Below are 23690 nucleotides of genomic sequence, written 5' to 3' on the forward strand. Positions count from 1 at the left end.
ACTGTCTGACTGTATTTGAGAGTTAGAAAATAAATCGTTCTTGCATTTTCAACAACTGTTTGTTGACATAATCCTAAATATTATCATTGTTGCACAATGTATCAGCCCAGTATGCCCTGAAATGCAATCAGACTGGGGCAGACTCAGGGGAAACAGAACATGTGGGCGGCACGGTGGCACAGTGGTTAGCACTGCTGCCTCACAGCGCCAGAGACCCGGGTTCAATTCCCGCCTCAGGCGACTCTCTGTGTGGAGTTTGCACATTCTCCCCGTGTCTGCGTGAGTTTCCTCCGGGTGCTCCGGTTTCCTCCCACAATCCAAAGATGTGCAGGTCAGGTGAATTGGCCATGCTAAATTGCCCGTAGTGTTAGGTAAGGGGTAGATGTAGGGGTATGGGTGGGTTGCGCTTCGGCGGGGCGGTGTGGACTTGTTGGGCCGAAGGGCCTGTTTCCACACTGTAAGTAATCTAATCTAATCTAATGACTCCTTTTTGCAACACTAGCAATTGTATGTTTAAAGGTTCATCCTGAGTGGTAGTCAATGGATCAGTGAATAAGTCAGATAAATTGGCAAATGAGTAAGTGGTTGAATGTGTGAGTAAAAGAGGAAAGTGGGCAATGTGGATCTGGAGCTGTAGTCAAGTTGTTGTGTCACAAGGAATTAAGGGATACGGGGAGAGTGCGGGTAAGTGGAGTTGAAATGCCCATCAACCATGATTGAATGGCGGAGTGGACTCGATGGGCCGAATGGCCTTACTTCCACTCCTATGTCTTATGGTCTTATGCAGATTTAATTAGTGGAGATTGGGAAGGTTAGATGGGTGGGCAGTTTTTTCTGATTGGAGGCATTTAGGTCAGGCCAGGGAGTGGGGGTGGGTCATCAAGTCAATTTGAACACAATTGGGTAGATGGGACAGTTAGTCAGATTGGGAGAAATTAGGAATTAGACAAATTGGAGGGTAGTCAGTTCTGGTTTGGAAAGGTAGTGAGGTTGAGTGGTCAGTTATGGAGTTATCCAGGTATTAGAGCAGGTATTAAGCTGTCTAACAATTCCTGGATAATTGCCCAGCTAAGTACTGCATAATTTCATCTGAAGTCTATGCCTGCAACCATTTGTGGAGGGTACCACGGCACAGAAGAATGCTTAGCAGAATTTTAAACTTTGTGAGAAAGTCCCATGCATGTTCATGCATCAAGGGCTCCACAGTACTTGACTAGGAAGTCTCTGATGCTTAGAGAATGAGGAAGAGGAACACAGACTGATCAGCAGGAGAAGCCTGAGAGAGACAGCAAGAGAATTTGGGGGGCAGAGAGACAAGGGAGCAGTAAGGAGTTGGAACACACTTTCAGACTGGTGAAACAGCATTGAAGAACCAGAGCCACTGGCAGTGCTAAAAAGCTGGAAAGTGATAGTGCAGTCCCAATGGTTACAGACCTAGGTGGATAATTTGGGCAAAATCCCTGAATTCAATAGGTCAAAAAAGTAGGGAAAGATCTCTTTGCATCTAGAAGACAATGTAACCAATGTTACACAGTCACTAGAAGTCAACAGAACTCATTATTTAGCTAATCAGAAATCTGGAGTTAACTATTAAAACAACATCCTGATGCATTTATAACATTGGGCAACCATCATTGTAAATTATTAATTTCTTTAAGATGTGCTTTTTCATGAATATTTATAAAGATTTGTTAGCAGTATCTTAGTTTGAACTTATTTAACTATTTTATTTCAGTTTTAAATTTTAAATTGTTCAATGAAATAAGTCCCAATTTCCTAAACTTTTGAAAGTGTGTTAGCTCACTTTGATATGTAAGAAAACCATTGGTCACAAGTTCAAATAAATTAATAATATACTATTCGTTGAAATTCCTTTGAAGTATTTGTTTTCACAGTCTTTTGGCTTCCTTGAAATCTCGGAGTTAATTCTTAAAATAATTTTCCCATGGATTCTAACTTCTTAATGTAAGATTGAAACAATCACAAAACTTGTGCAGATTTGAAAATTGTTAGACTTTCTTTTAGGCCTGTGACAAGAAGTTCAAAAGAACAAACTTTGCAGAATAGTACAGGCACAACATATGTGCTTAGACAGCATTTAAACTCTAAAGCAAAGTGACTGGGTTTTGCAGAGGCAACAATTAAAAAGAAAATCTGGATAAAACTGCATATGTTTTTCTTAATCACATTATAGTCTAACTGAGTAAAAGCAAAATACTACTTATGCTGGAAATTTGAAACAAAAGCAGAAAGTACTGGGGAAACTCAACAAGCCTGGTTGCAGTGGTGGAGACAGAAACAGAGGTAAAGTTTTGAGTCCAATGTGATTTCCACAGAATACCAGCAATTGAAAATCCTTTAGAAAAGTTTATAAAAATCTGTTCCTTGATATATAACAGAAGAATCTGTTCTCCCATCATGGTCACTATTATTAGAGACAACTGCTTCTGTCATATGATTGTCCTAGTTTAATGCACTAATACATGAAAAAAAATCTACAGTGGTTATTTGCAAATTGGAGCTATTCAATAGAAGATAATGGTATTTAAGTTAATTCAAACTTATGAATAATAATTGACAGATAATGACCTAGTCCATCCATCCTGTCCAACACAACTGTGATAGCTATGTAACAATATATTTACACCACTCACTCCAACCATAAATTGTAAAGAATTCCACAATCAGTTTTTATCTATTTTCATTTAATATTGTTGTGTTATATTTCACAATCAGTATGCCAGTGTACATTTTAAGAAACATATTCATAGTATCACCACTGTTTTATAGCGCATGACCCAAGAGTATAAAAGTCTCATAAACCATCTTACGTGGACCACTTGAAGTATGACATGCTACTGCAGGCATGTTCCTCTTTTTTAACCTAAGAGCTGAATGATAGCCCAGATATTTACTTGAATAACGAACGTAATGTTTGTGCATAGTAGTTTTAATAAATGTCTCTTGAATTCTTCAATACTATGTCCTGTTTCTTATGTTACAAGGGATAACATAAACATTGCCAAATCAGGTAAATATTCTGTTGCAGGAAAATGCATATAATAATATCTCAAAATAATTAAATATAACAAATGAATATGACTATGTAGAATAATAGACTTAATATTATAATATCGTTATCTAAATTAAAAAAACAATACATTATGAAGCAGACCAGCCACATCCACCCCCCACCCCCCCTTCCAAACAACTCCCACCAAAGTATATTATGGAGATAACCTAGACCCTAACTTTTATATATTTTAAAATGCAAATATAAGGTGCTGTCTTCCAGATGTGAATCAATTCATCCACCCCAAGCTTTAACTAAAATGCACTTTATTCTTACAACACAGTTAAAATACAACAAAAGGAACAATTGGCATAACTTTATTCAACTGAAATACTTAACAAGATCATGCATTATTTAACCACTAATCATAAACTGTTCCAGTGTAGGCAATATTCCAAAAAGACACCCTTGGCAAAGGCAATTCAGCCCAAACAATCATTAGTCTCATGTGCTGTCTCTCTACAATCTAGTTAAAAGAAAAACCAAAAGAAACAATATGCTCTAGCAACCGAGAACTCAAGCTTTCAGCCCTGCCAGCCAGCACAAAACCACCAACCGAAAGCAAAACCAAAATCCTTTGAGTCTGTGAGAACCTGACACTGCCCACTCTTGATTCTTTTGTCTTACTTTAAATAAACACACCCAGAGGAAACTCAAAGCTGTTTACCAATTGCCTGTCTGAAGGAGACATTGACACTACGGTAAGAACTTCCCTCAACAAAAGAAACAGGACAGAATATATCTCTCTTATAGGCATAGTACCATCACAAGTGGAAGTAAAAGAGATTGAAATGCTACAGGAGAAATATTCTGGATTGTTTTCTGACTATGAAGAGATTACATATATGCCCATAGAATTAGCCAATAAGAAATGTCTGTGGAAAAATAAAATGATGTGGAAATCCAATTGCCTGAAACTACTTTTGAAAACCCAAATTAAAAAAGATGACAGTAAAAAGAATGAGGCTGACATAACTCTTTTAACAGAAATGCAACAGGTAGAGCTTGAATTCAGTGAACATTACCTGTCTACCCAGAAACTGAATTAGAACCTATCCTTCAGTATGATTATTTAATAGACAAAGTGTTAGTGAGGAAATGGAAATCACTCAAAACCAGCCGACGAATAGAGGACAGTAGTACATCAGGTCATACTTCCATCCGAGCATAGTAACAAACTGTTGAGTGGTGCATGAAATTGTGACAGAAAAGCCATGCTCTTAGCACTGTGCACCAGCCTACTATCACCCTACTACCCTTTCCCCAGTCCACCATCATCAGCATATTCTGATCCATCAAACTGATCCTGGTGCACTTTCATAAGCCCCCAATGGATGCTTTCCTCTTTTCAAAAGTCAGCAATAGCCTTAAGCCCTTGTTAACCCGTGCACCACTCTCTGTAGCTATGTGCTTTAATATATTAGGAAGCATGTCATCAGGTCTGGAAGTAAATGAAAGTGCAAATAGTGGAGATGTGCAAGATGTCTGCAAAGTGAGGAAGATGTACAAAAGTCAGGGAGAGTTAGTACTTTGACAGGAAGGAGTGAGTGAGAGCTGTTGAGTGGACCTAATGCATATATTAGTGAGAGTTGTAATCCACGAACCTTGGTGAGAGGCATGTGTCGTAACAAAATAATAGTTGTAGACCTGTGAGGCTAAGGAGAAAATAGGGGCAGCAACCCTTCTAGAGCACAGATTTTTGACCTCTTTCCAGCATTTCTGGGTGTTCTACATAACTCAGTTCAGAGAATTGGCCCAAGTTACTATCTGGGTCCAGACTAACATGGTATGGTGGCCTGGATCTTGTGATGGTCAACTAGAAAAAATGATCGCCTTCCTTGCCACCACCCTATCCATGAATACCTCCAGGTTCCTGCCCGGAAAGCAGGGATTGGGCTTTCCTTTCCTATGGGCTATGTCCTGAATGCAGAGGCTTGAACACCAGATTGTGATGGGGCTTTCCTGCTTGCAGCATGTGAATGGATGTGCAGCAGGGTTTAAGTATGGCACCAGAGGTGTGTGGTGAATGGCTGTGGCAGTGGATCGCTGGCTATGCAATTTCCCCAAGGCCACCCAAGAACCCGGTTGCACAATTAACGAGATGAGGGGAAGATTCTTTAATACACTTGTCGGATATAGGCATTGTTGGCTGGCCAGCCAGCAACTGTTACTATTCATAGCTCCCCTTGAAAAGGTTTCTTGAACTGCTGCTCTCTATATATTGTAGATTAGGCCAGGAATTCCAGGATTTTCACCCAGCAAGTAAAGCAAGGGCAATATATTTCCAAGTCAGGATAGTGGGTGACTTGGAGGGGAACTTGTTGGTGGTGTTCCTGCTGTTTTGTCCTTCCAGATGGAAGTGTTTGTGTTTGGAATGTGCTGCCTAATGATCTTGTAGATAGTTCACATTATTGCTACTGTGTGTCAGTACTGAAGGGAGTGGATACTAGCTACATGAGAAAAATCTCTCCAAGCCACAGTGAAATGGGCACCATGAATCCTGCTTAACCAGTACCAAATGGAAAACTCTTGTGCAATATTTTTGTACAGCTGTTTTGTCTTCAATCACTTTCCCTGAATGTGGACTTATTTTATTCTTTGTGGAGATTCTAAATCAAGACAGTTGCTTTCCAATGGCAATGTGTTTTAATAAAACTTGTTTTAGTAATTCATAAGATATGGGTGTCACTTGCTAGGTCAACTTATTCCATTTTTAATTGCGATGAAAGCATTTAAGAGTCAATAACATTCCTGTGGGTCTGAAATTGCTATCAGTCAAACCAGGTAAAAACATGAAATTTAATTCCCTAAAGGAAAATAGTGAATGAGATGGATTTTTAAAATCTGACAATTGACCATTTCATTGTCATTATTAGAACCTTAGTTCCAGATTTTTTTATTGAATTCAAATTCCATATTTTTACACGGTGAGAATTTGAACCCAAGCACCCAGAACATTACTTGGATCTCTGGATTATCACTTGAGGAGGAGAACGTTGTTGTACGAGTATGATTCTTGATATTAGCTATTGATGGGTGCAAGATATATTTGCACCATCACAAGTATTTTTGAAGAATAGGCCAAATAACCTCACCCACTATTAAACCACAAAACGACAAAACAAGAGTAATCTTACCAGGTCATTGGAGAAAAAGTTCAATGATGAATACCAGATTTATTTTTCATTGAAAAATATATTAATGATACCAAAAGAAGTGGTTCAGTGCATTGTTACAAAAATTAATTTTGCTTAATTTTTCTCCTGGTGCAAACTTTACAAATCCCTCTTCACAGCCCTCTCCATTGAATAGTTCATCACACTACCCACCAAATATGCTCACAGGAAGATATATCAGGTACTTTCCTGGTTTGTGTAACTAACACTTTTTAATAATGTAATCAAAAACATTTAAAGCAAAGGTAACTGCACTCTGGTTCAATGAATTTAAAGAGAGTATAACTGACTCAAAAATGAGGACCACCTACTATTTCCTGCTATTTGATGAGTTATTGTATTTTACTTCAGCTAGAACAGGAGCATGACACCACAAATGGCTTCAGTAACCTTCTGATATGGAGGCGAAATTCCTCAGGATTCTCACTTTGAACCACTATTCAGCACTGTTTGATTAATGCAGACATATGCACGCCAGCTGAGAAAAGGACTGGCTCAGCTTTGTTGCTCCCATTACTCAAGAGGCTACAAGTGCTCAGCTTTTTGGTTGATCCATGAGTAATGGGAACGGGACTAGAAAGTTAAACTCCAAATTTGAAATGCATTTCAGAAGTCAAAAAGGTTCAAGGTAGGAAGAATGAGAACTAGAAATACTGTTTTCTTCAGAAATCCAAATTACATTGTATAATACTTAATATGTGTAGAATATATTGATTATTTGTTGTGCAATAGGCCATTTAGTCTTACAGCAGTACATTACACAAGGCTCCTCCTATCTTGCTTTCCTTCACTCTATAAACTATATTTCTATTCCTTTCTTCCTCAGCATTTATCGAGCTTTCCATTAAATGATTGATGCTATTCGCCACAACTCAGAGTCATAGAGATGTACAGCATGGAAACAGACCCTTCAGTCCAAATCGTTCATGCTGACCAGATATCCCAACCCAATCTAGTCCCACCTGCCAGCACCTGGCCCATATCCCTCCAAACCCTTCCTATTCATATACCCATCCAAATGCCTCTTAAATGTTGCAATTGTACCAGCCTCTACCACTTCCTCTGGCAGCTCATTCCATACACGTACCACCCTCTGCGTGAAAAGGTTGCCCCATAGGTCTCTTTTATATTTTTCCCCTCTCACCCTAAACCTATACCCTCTAGTTCTGGACTCCCCGACCCCAGAGAAAAGACTTTGCCTATTTACCCTATCCATGCCCCTCATAATTTTGTAAACCTCTATAAGGTCACCCCTCAGCCTCCCACGCTCCAGGGAAAACAGCCCCAGCTGTTCAGCTACTTGACAACCCAGTCTTTCATCTTTAAATAAGAATTTCGAATCAGGCCATTACTCAATGTCATGATCATGTCTCTTGCCTGACCTGTTTGCCAATGCCATTTTTATCATGGGTGGCAGTTGCAGGCCAGTGTGAGGGCTGCCATTTCTTGTAAGAGGCAGAAACTGAGAGATGGGTGTGGAGGCCTACACAGCTGGGTTAGACTTCTTACCTGGGATACTTGAAACATCAGCGAGTAAGCGGACCTCTTAAAAACCTTACCTTCTTATCCCCCATGATAACCCTCTCCTTAGCTCTCACCTTCTCAGACGATTTAGAAACAGTTTCTACCCTACTTTTGTTATAATACTGAATGGACTCTCAACTCTTAATATTCGCCTGTACCTATGTTTTTGTTTTTGCTGCTGTTTACCTGTTATTTACTTATCTATGCTATAGATAACCTTGTGATCTGTCTGTATTGCTCACAAGACAAAGCATTTCACGGTGCCTCAATACATGTGACAATAAATTCAATTCAATTCAATTCCGGTGCATCTTCATACCACCTCAGTCCCCCCAAAGCACCACACTCCTACTATGCCCACGTAGCCAGTATCAATATGTTTCAAACTTCTGAGCTCAATGATAGCATTTGGAAGCCTTTTAGATGTTCTAGATAGAGTCAAAACAGTCATTCAAAACCACTTTAAAAATCGATCCTTTTAGATGATAATGAAACTGTCAAATTAATTCATGGTACCCTCGACAGCTATATCAACAACCCATTCTATTCTAAAATCCAATGGAGGGGGGGGGGGGGGCTGTTAGAAATCAGCCAAGCATTCATAATACTGCACTGTATTAATAAAACCCCCAAAACTGATACATTAACACCGTGCTCTGAAAGAGGTCAGCCATCTGAAGCACAGGACTGGTGTTTGGGCAGCATCACAAAAATAAAAAATCACATCATTGGCAAAATTAGTGTCAAATCTAAATACTATTATTGGTCAATGTAGAAAACACTTGTTCATGGATAAAATACTCTTTACACTTCTCTACTGTCACGATGTTGGTTATTTCCTTTTTTTAAATAAGAAAGCCCCACGCTATTTAAATATATTTCACATGCTATAAGCTACTACATTATGATCTGTAAAGTTGTCACTTTGTGAACTTACCTGACAAAAGGTTCCTGACTCCAGACTAGAGATCCTTTGTGGCTCATAACTCCAATGAATTATTACGAATGATGTCATTTTCCATAACTAACCCAAGAGCATGAAAAACGTGGGGCATTTAAAATGCTCACCTTTGCAATGGAGCCGGTAATGGTATTAATACTGTGTGTGTTCTCTCTAACCAGACCTCTATCCCGCTCCCTTACAAATTCCATACAATGGTAATTTTCAATACAAACTCAAATATAAGTAGTATAAATAGCTTGAAATATGTTTTGTAAAATTTATTTTCATACAAAGTTTTATGGTTATTTCAACTTGTAGCAGTTTAAGTTAATATAATTCTTTGTTAATAATTAGCTATTGGAACCTGTCACATATGCAAATAAGGCACATCTGAACTGGGCTGGAGAAGAGCTGTCTCCTTTGATTAAATTCATAAATAAAAGTCTGAGTAATGAATTTCAGTGCAATAGTCTTCAGTAGGACTCAATGGTGTAGAAGGGTAAGAGAAAGCACACCCAATAACAAGAAATTCAGATATTCATCTGACTTACTAAGTTTTTGCCATATTTGGTTGTGCATAATTTATCAACATTTTGGAAAACATAAACATGTAAAATATTACAACCTAAATTTCTTCTCTGCTTCATCAGCAATAACTTCACCAATAGCTAAGGATGAAGTAGCTGCAGGAGAAGGAGCATTTCGAACATGAAGAACACGGCTCCCAATAGCACCAGAACCTCCATCAAACACAAAGTCGTCCACAAGATTGCCATCTTTATCCAAGGCTTGGGCTCTCACTCCAGATGGTCCCCTGCAGAACACAGCATACTCTAGAGGTTATTTAAATTACAGCAGAATACAAACTAATCCATATATGTAAAGATTACTCTGGCTTTCAAGTTAAATTATACAGTATGCTAATCAGATGCATCAGATAACACAATGTTATCAGTTCTAGTCTTCCTTTTGCAGAAATCAAAATTGAAGTCTCTGACTATACACAAAATCAATGAGATTTTATTTCTGTGTTATGACTAAGATTATTAATTCCATAGCTTACACCGATTCTCACGAACAAATATTACAAATCCTGAATATTCAATTGTATATGTTGACAGGATAATTTCCCAAAATCATAAGCCAATATTGAAGAAAATTACAGATCAAAATCTTGAATATCAGATTGATACATATCAAACTCCTTCAATGCATTCTTGAGAAATGCTTTTTCTAATTTTGTGTGCCCAACCTTAGAATTATGCATTTTGCTTTCCACTATCCCCTTATAACTGGGACAATAGAACAATCTGGGTTACTATAAATCTTTATTTTGGTAATGTGTAATTACCCAACATGATGTAGTTTGCAAAATGGGAAAATTCTGAATGTTTCTTCCACCACGTTAAATGCTACTGCATTTAATGGTCATGGGAACAGGAGCAATTTGACTCTAGAGACTGTTCCACCATTTAATGAGATCATGGCTATTCAGTGACTTAACTTTACATACTTACCCTTGCCCAAAATCTCTTAATACGTTTGATTAATGAAAATCTATCAAACTCAGATTTAGAATAAAAAGAAAACAGAAATTGCTGTAAAAGCTCAGCAGGTCTGGCAGCACCTGTAGAGAGAAATCAGAGTTAACATTTCGGGTTGAGGGATCTTTCCTCGGAACAGAATGTTCACTCAATCCAAAATGTTAACTCTGGGTTCTCTCCACAGATGCTGCCAGACCTGCTGAGCTTTACAGCAACTTCTGTTTTGTTTCTGATTCATCTGCAGCTCTTTTGGTTCAGATTTAGAATAATTTGATGTATCATCAACTGTTTTCTGTGGATGGAAATGCTAAACTTCTACCACACATTGTATGTAAAAACATTCCCGAACTTCACTTACAAAATATATGTGGCTTTAATTTTCAGGGTACATCTTGTAATGCTACATTCCCCAATGATTGAAAATACTTTGTCTATCCACCCTAACATTTCCCTTAAATTTCTATCAAATTACCCTTTAATTTTCTAAATTTAAATATATATCAGGGATCAGTTAGCTCAGCTAGACGGATGGCTGGTTTGTGATGGATAGTGACGTCAACGGTATGGCTTCAGTTCCTGCGTGGCTGCTATGAAGGGTCCTATGTCCTCAATCCCTTTCCTCACCTTAGGCATGGCTACCCTCAAGTTAAACCATCATCAGTCAACTTGGTTGCAAAAGATAGTGTGGTCCTCTCAGATTTCTTTTTTGTTTGTTCATTCCTGGGACAGGGATCATCGTTGACTGAGTCAGCATTATCGCCTGTCCCGAGTTGCCCTTAAGATGGTGGTGAGATGCTTTCTTGAAGAACTGCAGTCCATGTGCTGTAGGTAGACCTACAATGTCCTGACAGAACCATTTCTAGATTTTGACCCAGCGACACTGAAAGAATGGAGATATGTTTGCAAGCCAGAATGGTGAATGGCTTGGAGAGGAACTTCAGGTTGTGTTCTCTTAAGGCCACTTTACAATTTATATTTGTATAGCACCGATAACATAAAATCTCAAGTTCTAATTCTGTCATCTTACTTCCAACATTTCCCACCCAGTGAAAACATTTTCTTGGCATTGACCTATTAAGCCTTTTAAGAATTTCATATGCTTTGGTTAGAACATTCTTCTATAGAACACAGGCCAAGTTGAAATCTATTCAAAGGACAATTCCATCATCCCAGGAATCAGTCTAGATAATTTTACTACACTCCCTCTAGCACAGGTATTTTCATTTTATGTAAATTCCTTAGGATAATTTCACACTTTACCATGTTATATTTCATTTGCTATGTTCTTGCTCATTCACCCAATCACTTCACATTGTCTCTATGACCTCTTCATTGCTTATATCCCCCAGCAAACTTTGTTGTCCAACTCTTGCTGCATACAGGAACAGACATCAATAACAGAAGCAGTTGTGAATGCTCTTAACATGCATAACTGGCAGTAAATGTCACTACTTCTGACCTTTTGATATGGACTGTTCATCGATGAAGATGGTTGAGCTTAGAACACTGCCTTAGGTACTCCACCAATGGGCCACAGCTATATAATTGGGCTCCTAAAATCCTTTGCACTAGGAATGATTCCAACCATTAATGAGATTTTCCTACTTGCCACTGACGTCGGTTTTCTTAGGGCTCCTTGATGCTATACTCAGTCAAAAGCTGCTTTGGTGACAACAGCAGTACTCTTATCATGTCTGGAATTCAATTTCTTTGTCCATGTTTGCACTAAGGCTATAACAGAAGAGGCTAGGAGAAGAGGCTAGCAGATGCTGGAGTACCAGAGTTGAAAAATGTGGTGCTGGAAAAACACAGCAGGCCAGGTAGCATCCGAGGAGCAGGAGAATCAACGTTTTGGGCATAAGCCCTTCTTCAGGAATAGGGCTGAAGAAGGGCTTATGCCTGAAACGTCGATTCACCTGCTCCTCGGATGCTGCCTGGCCTGCTGTGTTTTTCCAGCACCACATTTTTCAACTATAACAGAAGAGGCAACAACCTAGTGGCATTATCACTGGTCTGTTAATCCAGAGACCCAGGTAATGTTCCAGGGACTTGGGTTTGAATCCTACTATGACAAATGGTGAAATTTGAATTAATAAAAATTTGGAATTTGGAGTCTAATGATAACCATGAAACCAAGTCAATTGTTGGGGTAAAATTCCATCTGGTTCACTAATGTTCTTCAGGGAAGGAAACTGCCATCCTTTCCTGGTCTGACAAGCAGGAAGCTGGAAGAATACAGCAAGCCAGGCAGCATTCAGGACATGAAGAAGGGTTACACCCAAAATGTTGACTTCTCCATTTCCTGATGCTGCCTGGCCTGCTATGTTCTTCCAGCTTCCTTCAAGTCTACCTTTGAATCCACCATCTGCAGGTTTTCGGCTCTAACATTGTTCCTTGGTCTGACCTACATGTGATTCCAGACCCACAGCAATGTGGTTGACTCTCAACTGTCCTCTGGGCAATTTGGGATGGGTAATAAATACTGGCCTGATCAGTGACACCAACGTCCCATGAATGAATAAAAATAAAATAATAAGATAGATATAATGTTGGAGGATACTGATGTGAATATTGCTGTGTGCTAATTCAGAGCATCTCTGATTCAGAAAAGATTGATGGGACAGCGACTGACTAGTTTGAATTTGTTGTGCTTTTTGTGGACAGAACAAACCTGGATAATTTTTCATGTTAAAACACTGACATCTACGTAATAATTATACTTGAATAGCTAGGGAAGAGGCATAAGTAATTCTGCAGCACCCAGCCGTTTCTGAATCCACTGTGTTCAGCTATTTCTTTGTCATGTATAGGCTGACTTCTGCAATGGTGCAGACATCAGGAGAAGGCCAAGATACATAATCTGTTCAAAGCTACTGCTGTTTCTGTTTCTTGGGCTGTTGTCCATGGTTTCTGTCTTTGTTGACTTGATCAACCTTTTTTTCTGTTCCCAATATCTCTTTCTCTCTTAGGGAAGACATGACAATTGAAATATAATATTGAAAAGTGCAAAGTTTTCTTCTTTAGTGGGAAACAAAAAATGCTGAATATTTGTTGACTGGAAATGTGTGAATTCAGAGAGAGTCAGGTGATCTTATATATGAAGTACAGAATTTAAATGCGGGTTCAGCAAGCAATTAAGTTAATTTATGTATTAGCTTTTGTTGCAAAGGGATTGGAGTATAAATATAAAAAAGTCTTACTACTGCAATTATACAAGCCGTTAGTGAGGTCACACCCAAGGTAGTGTCTCTAATTTTACATAAGGAAAGCCATATCTGCTTTGAAGGGAGTACGCAATGTTAACTAGACTAGTTCCTGAGATGACAACATTGACTTGGGCAGATAAATTTAGTAATCAATATTCCCTGGAGTTAAGAAGAATTGGATATGATCTAATTAAAAATTACAAATTCTTAAGTGCTTGACAGGGTAGATGCTGTCTGAGGAGATCTAGAACATAGGATCAGATTTGTAATTAAGGGCTTTGTCTTTTAGAACTGAGATAAACAGAAATTTCCTAACTCAAAAAGAGTTTTCCTTTATTGCAGTCTTTACCCAGAGAGCTGTGGATATTTAATATATTTAAGATGTGGACGTGCCATTGTTGGAGTGGGATGAACAAAGTTGAAACATCACACAACACCCAGGCTATCGTCCAACAGGTTTACTTGAAAGTACAAGCTTTCAGAGCACTGCTCCTTCGTCATGTAGCTAGTGAGGCAGGATCATAACTCAGAATTTATAGTAAAAGATCAAAATGTCATACAACTGATGTGAAGTAGGTTGCTGTTAAGTCTTTAATAACAGCATGGGGTTGCAGGTTTTGATTCATTAGTACGTAAATCCCAGAACTTCTTTCAAGTCACATTCCTGAAATAAGTTAAGGTTTTATGAAAAAAAGCTGATATCTCAGCTCAGACAATGCATTAAAAGGTATGAGGTTGTATCTCAGCTTTGAGTCAGACTGGTTCTATTTTCAAAGTAGGAATTGACAAAAGGTGACATGGACTGACTGTCTACAGAGTGCTTTTTGAACAAAATAAAAATCTGCAAATGCAAATCACCCCATAGACTTGTATGCGCATGTGTGCGTGCGTGTGTGTGTGTTTGTGTTTTTGATTCAGAGCATGTGCGGGTGTGACTGAGTATATGCCTGTGGGTATGTGTGTGTACACGTGTGTGTGGCTGAGAATGCGCATGTATATGACTGTAACACTTGTGCACACAATCAAGCATGCACATACACACACTCTCACACACACTTCCACACACACACACACGTCTATGGGGTGGATTTGTATTTGCAGATACATTCTATTTTGTTCAAAAAGCAGACAATCTGTAGGCAGTCAGTCCATGTGACATTTTATCAATTCCTACTTTGGAAACAGAAACAGTCTGACTCAAGGTTGGAAAGACAAACTCTAGCCTCACACCTTTCATGCATTGTCTGAGCTGAGATGTCACCTTTTTTCATAAACCTTTAAGTTTTCTTGGGAATGTGACTTGAAAGAAATTCAGGGATTTACATATTAAAGAATTGAAACCTGCAACCCCATGCTAAGTTATTAAAGACTTAATAGCGATCCAGTTTTGTTCAATACTTCACATCAATTGTATGACACTTTGATCTTTTACTATAAATTCTATATCCTAAGATCCTGCCTCACTAGCTACCTGACAAAGGAGCAGCACTCTGAAAGCTTGTACTTCCAAATAATCCAGTTGGACTATAGTCTGATGTTGTATGTATATTTAAGGCAGAGACCAATAGATTTTGAGGTACTAGGTGAATCAAGACATATCGGGAAAGTGCAGGGAGAAAGAACTGAGATAGAATATTTGGCATAATATTGCTGAATGGAAAAGGGGAGGGGGAAATGGAGAAACATCTTCAGTAATTCAGAGTCATACCTAGCAAAAGGGAAGACAGTGGAGGTTGTTAGACGGCAACAGGTTAAGTCTTGGATATTGATACAGGAGTTCATTAATTACCTTCACTAGATTCTTTTGTTATTATTTCATGGGATGAGGCCATTTCAGGCTAGGCCAGCATTTACTGTCTATCCCAGAGAACAGTTATGAGTTAAACACATTACTGTGGGTGTGGAGTCACATGGCGACCAGATCAGAAAAGGATAGTTTTCTTCCCAGAAGAACATTAGTGAACCAGATGGGTTTTTCTGACAACTGACAATGGATTCATGGTCATTATTGGACTCTTAATTCCATATTTTTTACTGAATTCAAATTCCACCATCTGCCATGGTAGGAATCAAACCTAAAATATTAGCTCATTCTCCGGATTAACAGTCCAGTGATAATACCACTAGATCATTGTTTCCCCCCATAAAGTTGGATTAATGATCAATACTATTCACATTCCTCTGTTACTAAAGCACTCCAGAGCAATATACAGCAAAGCAGAAAACATTCAAGTTTGAGCTGATAAGTGATATTCAGCCACCACAAGTTCCAGGCAATAGTCATCTCTAATGCGAGATAATCTAATCATTCACTACGTGCCACTATCAATGAATCTTCCACAATCAACATCCTGGGGCATACCACTGGTAAGAAACTTAACTGGACCTGCCATATAAATACCACGTCTACAAGACCACATTAGGGATTATTCTGAGATAATCAACCTTCTCACCTCCTAAAGCTTATTTACTACCTAAAAGGGATAAGTGAGGAGTATGATGGAATAGTCTTTACATTGATTGGATGACTATACTCCAAGACAAAGCTTTTCAATTGACTGGCACTAATCTACTGACTCATTCCACAGTGACAGCAGTGTGCAACATCTATAAGATGCACTGCAGCAACTGACCAAAGCTCCTTCAATAGCACCTTCCAAATGCAACACTAATACTACTTGGAAAAACAAGGACAGCAGATGTATGGCAACACCACCTCTAACTTTTCCTCCAAGCAACACACCATCCTAACATCACTGCTCCTGGGTCAATATCTTGGAACCCCTTTCCTCATAGCACAATGAGTCTATCAATACCACAGTTCAAGGAGAAGGCTCATCTCCACCTTCTCCAGGATAATTAGATGTGGACAATTGCCAGTAAAGCTCACATTTCATGAAAGATTTATTAAAGAAAATAGGCTTGAAGATTTGAATAGCTCTATCTTGCTCTTATTTTGTACATTCTATGTCACATACTGTTTTCCATGTACTGACTTTGGACTGTTTTACGTTAAAGGCACTGGAATTGTAAATAATTGTCATTACTGTTGTTCTGGCACAAGATCACAGACTTAAAGCAGTTAACTGTGTTTCCATCACAGATACTGCCTGACCAACAGCATATTTTCAACATTTTTTATTTAATTGCGTTGTCAACCTTCATAACTTATGTCACCTGACCTTCTTTATTTAACGGAGTTTAAAAATTATTATATTTAGTATCACTGAAATTTTCTCAAAAGTTATGGTTTACTTAAATAAAGGGCTCTACATCTCTTCAGTTATTCTGACAGCTGATTTAGGATTCCTCAACTGTCACTTTAATGGATTTTTCTGAACTGACCCTTTGATATTCCTGACAAAAACTAGACACAATGTGCTAAATTTGGCCTAACCGAGGCTTTAGAATTTTATTAAAAATTGTATCCTAATGACCCATTTATTTTTGTATTATCTTGCTACACTGCTCTTCAACCCATGATAGCCTTTCTGCTGACTACATGCTCGGTAGTCTTGAGCATGTCATCCTACATTGTGATGCATTCCACTAGTTCTTCAATTGTTCCATGATTCTCATCTCTGAAATACTATCTTAAAGGCAATTCTGTGTTGATCTTTCTGACACGAGTACTATTATATATTATACTAGATTGAACCTGTCCTTTTGTGTGCCTCTCAAAATGTTAATATTTAAGATTTACTTTCCCATATACTTGCATACTTCTAAAACATCATTCCCGAGATTGAAAACTTCAATTTCTCCATTTGTCCCTTGTAACTCAGATGGTTTACATTAAGAATCTGTGTAGGTTAAATCCCATAGACTGTGTCCTTCCCTTGCATGCAACCAAAGCAGAATAATTAAGATGCAGTTTAATCAGAGCCGTATAATCTCTGCCATAACATTTTCTGACTTCTGCTCTACTATTCTAGCTATTTGTCAAACATTTATTGGTTTTGTTGGCTATTGACCTACAGTGGGTTGGTAATGTTAAGCATCAAGCTTACCAAGGCTCCGAAGCACCTGAACTCCATCTAACTCCAATAAATTGGAGAACAGCGCAGAAACATACGTAATACACAAACGTTGCACCTCAAAAGAAAAAGTCAGATCTTTAACATTTAGCCATTGCAACCAGCATCGAATCTAGCAATCTTTAATAAATTCAGAAAAAAAGTGTACTGAATTTATAAGTGGCCTTTTCTCACACAAGAATGCAATAAGTCCGATTGCTCTTTCCAGGTAAAAAATGATTTACTTCTTTCATTTTAACATACTGTATTCACTACTCACAATGTGTTCTGGTATACATTCAAATACCCATTGCAGATTGGATGAACACTTTGCTGAACACCTCCACTCCATCCACAAGTGTAACCCTGAGCTTCTGATCACTGAGGCATTTTCATTCCTATCCTGACTTGTCCGTCCTTCACCTCCAAAACTGTTCTAATGAAGGTCAATGGAAACTCACAGCACAACACACTACCTTTCAATTAAGCACTTTAGAGTCCTCTGGACTGAAGTGAATTCGAAGTTTTCAGGTCAAATTCACTGCATGCATTTTTTTCAGTTAGCTGTTGGTAATTATTTTGTTATTGTCACTTACCCAGACCTTCCCATTGTTTCTTTCCTCCTGTCCTCCTTTTCATTACTTTGTTTGCTTAAAACCCTATTCTATCTCTATTCTTTTTTTCCACTTCTGATGACAGATCAAACATAAATATTAACAGTTTCTCTTTCTATAGACGCTAGCTGACCGACTAAGTCTTTACAGTATCCACAATATTTTGGTTTTGTTGTGTTTTTCAGTAATTAATTGATCTAGTAACAGGTGGATTGCATTGTCTTGAAAAATGTTGACTACTTTAATTGAAGATGTGTTAAAAAATCAATGTAACATTTTCTCAGGCTGCTGAAAATTGATGTCTGGAGAGATCTAATGAAGATTGTTATGGTAACGACGACAAATCCCAGGGAGCCAGAGATAAAATTAATCAGAAATAGAGGTGAAAACAGTTTAGGTTCAATGTGCTTCATATATTTTCACTACTTACCTTGTGACATCATCGACAGTGAGTGCCGGTATGTATCTTTGAAGCTGTTTCACTTGGGCACCAATTACAACTCCTCTGTACATTTCGTTTAAGCCAAAAGTTATATTTTTCAATATAAGTTTTTGGACCCCACTGGTAAAGACAAGATGGAGATACTTTTGAGAATTTCAAAATGATTAAGACCTAAATACAACCTGAACTTTCAAACTTTAACAAATAAAGAATTAAATATTTTTTAAAAATTGAATGAATGGTCATATTTTTCCTATTTAAAAATGTTTTCATACAAATGTGTATGTAACACCATATACATCAAAATAGTTATAGAAAGTCGTGTATGATAGGAACCTGGAGTTACATTATAGGACGAACTTTCTTCAAGAATACATAATTCTTAGCAAAATTACTATTTATGGGTAATGCACATTTCAGGTTTTTTTTAGGTCACTAATAGGCTTCATGGCAAAGATAAACTGCTTTTGTGAACTTGTCTAACATTAGTAATTAAAAGTGCTATCGGATATGGGATTTGAACTGGAATATTATTATTTTCTTTGAGAAACATAAAATTTAAAATCTAACTAATACATTTAATGAATGATTGTCACGTCAGAAGAATGAACTGGAATTTTAAGAGTGTATTCAATGTTGGAGGATAGAGATTGATATTAAAGCTGTTCATGAATCCATCCTATTTCTAATCCATACACATATATTGCAAAGATTCAAATCAGACACATAGTTCATACCTATACGTTATGGCATCTGAAAAATCAAATGGGTCAAAATCAAAAACATTGTAACCTTCCCGTTTAAATGCCAAAACTGCATTTGGTCCGAGCCAGACACTACCATCCATTCTGGGTGTAAAGTGCACACCAAGGAAAGGAAATTTTGGATCTGGAACCTATAAAGCAAAAGATAACTTAAAGAATCATTGCTGAAATATCAAAGACTCCCACTGAAGAAATGCATTTTGTTCTGATTGTTCAACTAAGTATTAAAAATTAAAAGAAATGGATACAATTTCTGACAAAGGCTTTGTTCATTGGACGATAATAGTTCAGGTACCATATTGCAGTTGCACGAGCCACAGTTTATCATTATGGAAAGAGTCCATTTACTGCACAGTGCCATTTTACTTGGTTTGCAAAATTAGAATGTAAATTTTAAATGCCTTTCTTCATACATAATGGCATCCACAGTTTTGGCATACTAGGCATTTTGCATCACTGAAAAGCAATTCACAGCAAAAAAGAGCAAAATATCAACAAAATAAACTGCAGTTTGGGATGTCTTCCATTCCTTTATCTTTTCACACATTAATTATTTAATGCTCACTTTCACAGAGACCCTTGTCCCACAGCATTCTAAATTATCCACAAATGCCTATTTGTGTGTGTATATATGTAAATAAATACACACACACACACACACACGAGAAAAGCTAATTGGTGGAACTTGCACCTTCCTGGTATGGCATGAGTAATGGCTGACAGAAATTAGAATTTTCTTGACCATTTGACCAGAGTTAGTCAGAGTTATCCAGTCAGGTACTTGGTCCTACCACAGCCACAGGATGTACGTCACTATGATATGGAAATTGGCCCAGCAGTTCTGCTGGGCAAGTGGAACCTGTCAAAAACTGAAATGTGGATGGGCCAGGAAGAGTGCGAGTGCCTGACTGGTCTATGAGGTCCTGGACAAATTGGGCACTTCAAGTCTGCAGATGGGTTTCATTGCAATGGGTCATGAAAGGAACAATGACAGTAATTAAATTATTTATTATAAAGTGGCTCAACAGAAACAGTGGGAGACTGAAAGGTCATAGTGGCCACAGAGACATCAACACAAAAGGGAAAAAGATGGATGGGGATGAAAACCTTGCCTTACAGGCAAAGCCTATATCATTCATGAGAACATGATATTGAAATCTTGCCATATCGGATCTAAAGTCACTGCTTAATAACTATGAAGAAAAATTGCTAACACCATGTGCAAATTGGTGGTCTAAATTAGAAGAGTTTCTGCACAGAAAGAGGTCATACAGCTCACTGATGCCCATTCCATTCCCACTTTTCAGCACTTGTATCCTTGCAAGTTATTTTCAAGCCCTGGTGACATTCTTGAACTTCTCTTCACAGCAATTATGCCCTTACTGTAAGGTGGTGACCAGAACTAAACATGACACTTCAGTTGTGGCCTAACCAATGTCTTATATAATTCTAGCGTTGTGTTCCTACTATTGTATTCAATAACTCACCCAATGAAGGAATGAACCTCAATAGCTTCTTTATCACCTTATCTACTTGTTCTGCCACCTCAGCAACCCATGGACAGGCACTCCAAAGTTTCTCACTTACTCTACCCTCTCAATACCCTCCCACGTATCTCCTCGTTCTGTTGCCCTCCCCAAATGTATAATCTCACACTCCTGTGAAATGAATTCCATTTGCCATTTTTCCACCTACTCAACCCACAGGTGACAGCCATCCTCTTAATGATGAATAATTGCACAGACATCTTTTGTGGCATCTATAAATTCCCCAATTATGCCTCCCACATTCAAGACTAAATCACTTAGATAACAGGCACCCAACACAAAGTCATGTGCAATACAATTGCAAACCACTTTCCATTCAAAAATTTAATTACCTGCCAACTTTTGTTTCCTGGGCGGATATTACTGGCATAACCTTAACCCCAATGTAGCATTAAAACTTTGATTGAACACATATCTCGGAGTTTCTTATGCAGGCATAACAATGTCCTTGGGAAGCCTCCACACCACACTGTGGCACTGTGGTATGGTATAACATGAAGCTTCATTAATTTGGATGTAAAGTATGAGGAGTTCCTTCAAAAACTGCCTGGAAAAAGGTCTGTATCTGCAAAACATTGTGCAAACTTTCCTTTCATTTCCAGAGTAATGTTGTACCACAACGTAAAGGGCTGTTCCTGGATTGCAGGCTAGACTTTAAATATGGCACTGCAGCATGAATCTCTGGTAGTTTCAAGCACTTCCTACTCTTCTGTTGTGCCTGTAATGTGATTCAACAAGAAGGGTGCCAAAGAGCTATGTTGCATGACTAATAAGTTAAAGAGAGGAAAATTGCATCAGAAATGTTGCTCCAAGCCATGGATCACATTTGACAAAACACTTCACCTGCAAATGGTAACAATGCATCCTTTGGGGTTCTGTTACTTCAGTTCTTATATTGCTGTCTATATTCTAAGGAGAAAATCACTTTTCTTCATGAAAATACATTTTCATACATAGACAGTTATTGATAAGACAACATTTATTGACAGGTCTTGACAATCTGTGCAAGTCCAAAGGCTTTATGCAATCTTTATGCGTAATCTTAATATTTAACAGTCTCCAAGGGCCCCTGATCACACCTCAAATTGGTCTCTGAATCCACCCCCAAGGAATATCAGACACCCGACCTGATGCAGCCCACCCAGCTCCCCATCTCCAAAGTTGCCTGGGGTCAGGGACAACTCAAATGTTCAAGAGAGTACCCTGGTGATCTAAAAGAAATGCACTGAGGACCAGCCTGCTTTTACCAGGTCTAATCTCCACACTGTGGTTTCCAAAATCCAATGTCAGTGGAGGCAGTTGGTCAATTGAATGGCCAATAAGCCTCAGGGAGTGCACATGTTATAAGTAGAACCCACTTACCAACAGGTCTCCTGCAAAAGTGAGAGGGGCTGGGTTTGGGGCAGGATTGGGATTCCCAACTTCTTCTGGCATTTTGCCACAATGGAGGTGTTCTGCATCATGGTGAAAACCAGAGTGTTAGTGTTTCAAGCATTTGAATTTATATCCAAATGAGACAATGGAATTTGAGAGAGATATCACTGCAACCTTGCAACTTCTCTTTCTGGATATAAGCTTTAATTGCAGTGCAATTGGCCATACTGTTCTTTTCCAAATTAACTACCCAAACCCAAACATATATTTTAATACTTCTACCCAATTATATCTGTATTCTATCAAAACAAAAAAACAAATGGTTTTAAAAATGTATTTGAAGAAGGATCACTGGACCTGAAAAGTTAAGTCTGCTTTTGCTCCACAGATGCTGCCAGACCTGCTGAGGTTTCCTAGCAATGTCTGTTTTTGTTGAGAATCTCCTGTGTAGTTGCTAAAGTCAAAATAAACATCATATATATTTCAAATACTTACAGGATAAATGTTGCCTTTGACTAAGTAGTGTTTTTCAGGTTTTAGCACCAAGTAATCTCCCCGAAAAGGCACTATTCGTGGCTCATCACGACAGCCAGATTTCTGGGACAGCCTGTCTGAATATAGACCACCACATGTCACAACATAGCTGCAATGTATTGCAGGTTCCTGTTAAAAAAGGCACAGACGAGCCATTAATTACCTACCCGTTAAATGGATTAAGCCTGTATCACAAGAAGTATGATAAGATTAGATATATTCATAACATTTCGTCTGTGGCTCTTTCAGGTAGATCTGAATTGAAAAGTAATTATGTTTTTTAAAAAGTAAATGCAGTATTTTGAGGCAGGGTAAGCAAATGCACCACATGGGCAGGATGGATCTAGTTTCAAACTTAGGCCCATGTGGAACCAAAGCCATTATACAGAAATTACAATTGCCCTTGTAAGTAGCAATACTAAATTTGCTTGATCAGATAAAATGAACAAAACATTTGAAACTTGCTCTATTGAAATGGTCAGATGGTCATTGGAAAATTGCTGGGCCATCTCTCAGTGTTTTCTGTGCTATTTGAAGGGACATTGTGTTGTAACTGGTGACATAGAGGGTCTGGGTTAAGTTCTGATTTAAAACAGATGCAGTATATTAAATGTGCAATGTACTATTTGTCAGCTAAACAAAATGTGTTTGATCACGCTGTTACCACATTATGCTGTGTAAATATCATACAGTTGACTAAATGACCAAAAAAAAGCATGGAAATAGCTTATATACAGAGTCTGAACAACTTAGCCTGAGGTCAAGGTTGATTAAACCCGAAGGTAAAGGCTCTTTCTACTAAAAACAAACAAATGTCTTAATGCGCAAAAGATTAAACTGACTACAGTAGATGACACATTTGTGATGTCTGCCAATGGCCAGATCAATTGGGTTGAAGAGTGGACAATTTTGAGATTTGGTTTCACATGCCGC

The 23690-nt window shown here is 38.2% G+C and overlaps 1 protein-coding gene across 3 annotated transcripts in view; it reads right to left on the minus strand.

The window, feature by feature from the left end:
- Positions 1 to 8981: 8981 nt before the first annotated feature.
- l2hgdh (L-2-hydroxyglutarate dehydrogenase) overlaps positions 8982 to 23690 on the minus strand; it is a 33329-nt gene continuing 18620 nt past the window's right edge. For 2 of the 3 annotated variants that reach the window (XM_072568669.1, XM_072568668.1), the window contains exons 7-10: positions 22719 to 22886; positions 19276 to 19433; positions 18527 to 18658; positions 8982 to 9530 (exon numbers count right to left, since the gene is read on the minus strand). In XM_072568669.1, the coding sequence (XP_072424770.1) occupies positions 9335 to 9530; positions 18527 to 18658; positions 19276 to 19433; positions 22719 to 22886 (654 nt within the window). In that variant the 3' untranslated portion in view covers positions 8982 to 9334. Of the gene's footprint in view, positions 9531 to 18526; positions 18659 to 19275; positions 19434 to 22211; positions 22304 to 22718; positions 22887 to 23690 lie in introns of those variants that run through there. The other variant, XM_072568670.1, reaches the window with a different exon arrangement.

This window comes from Chiloscyllium punctatum, chromosome 4 (genome assembly GCF_047496795.1).
Source record: "Chiloscyllium punctatum isolate Juve2018m chromosome 4, sChiPun1.3, whole genome shotgun sequence".
NCBI lineage: Eukaryota > Metazoa > Chordata > Chondrichthyes > Orectolobiformes > Hemiscylliidae > Chiloscyllium > Chiloscyllium punctatum.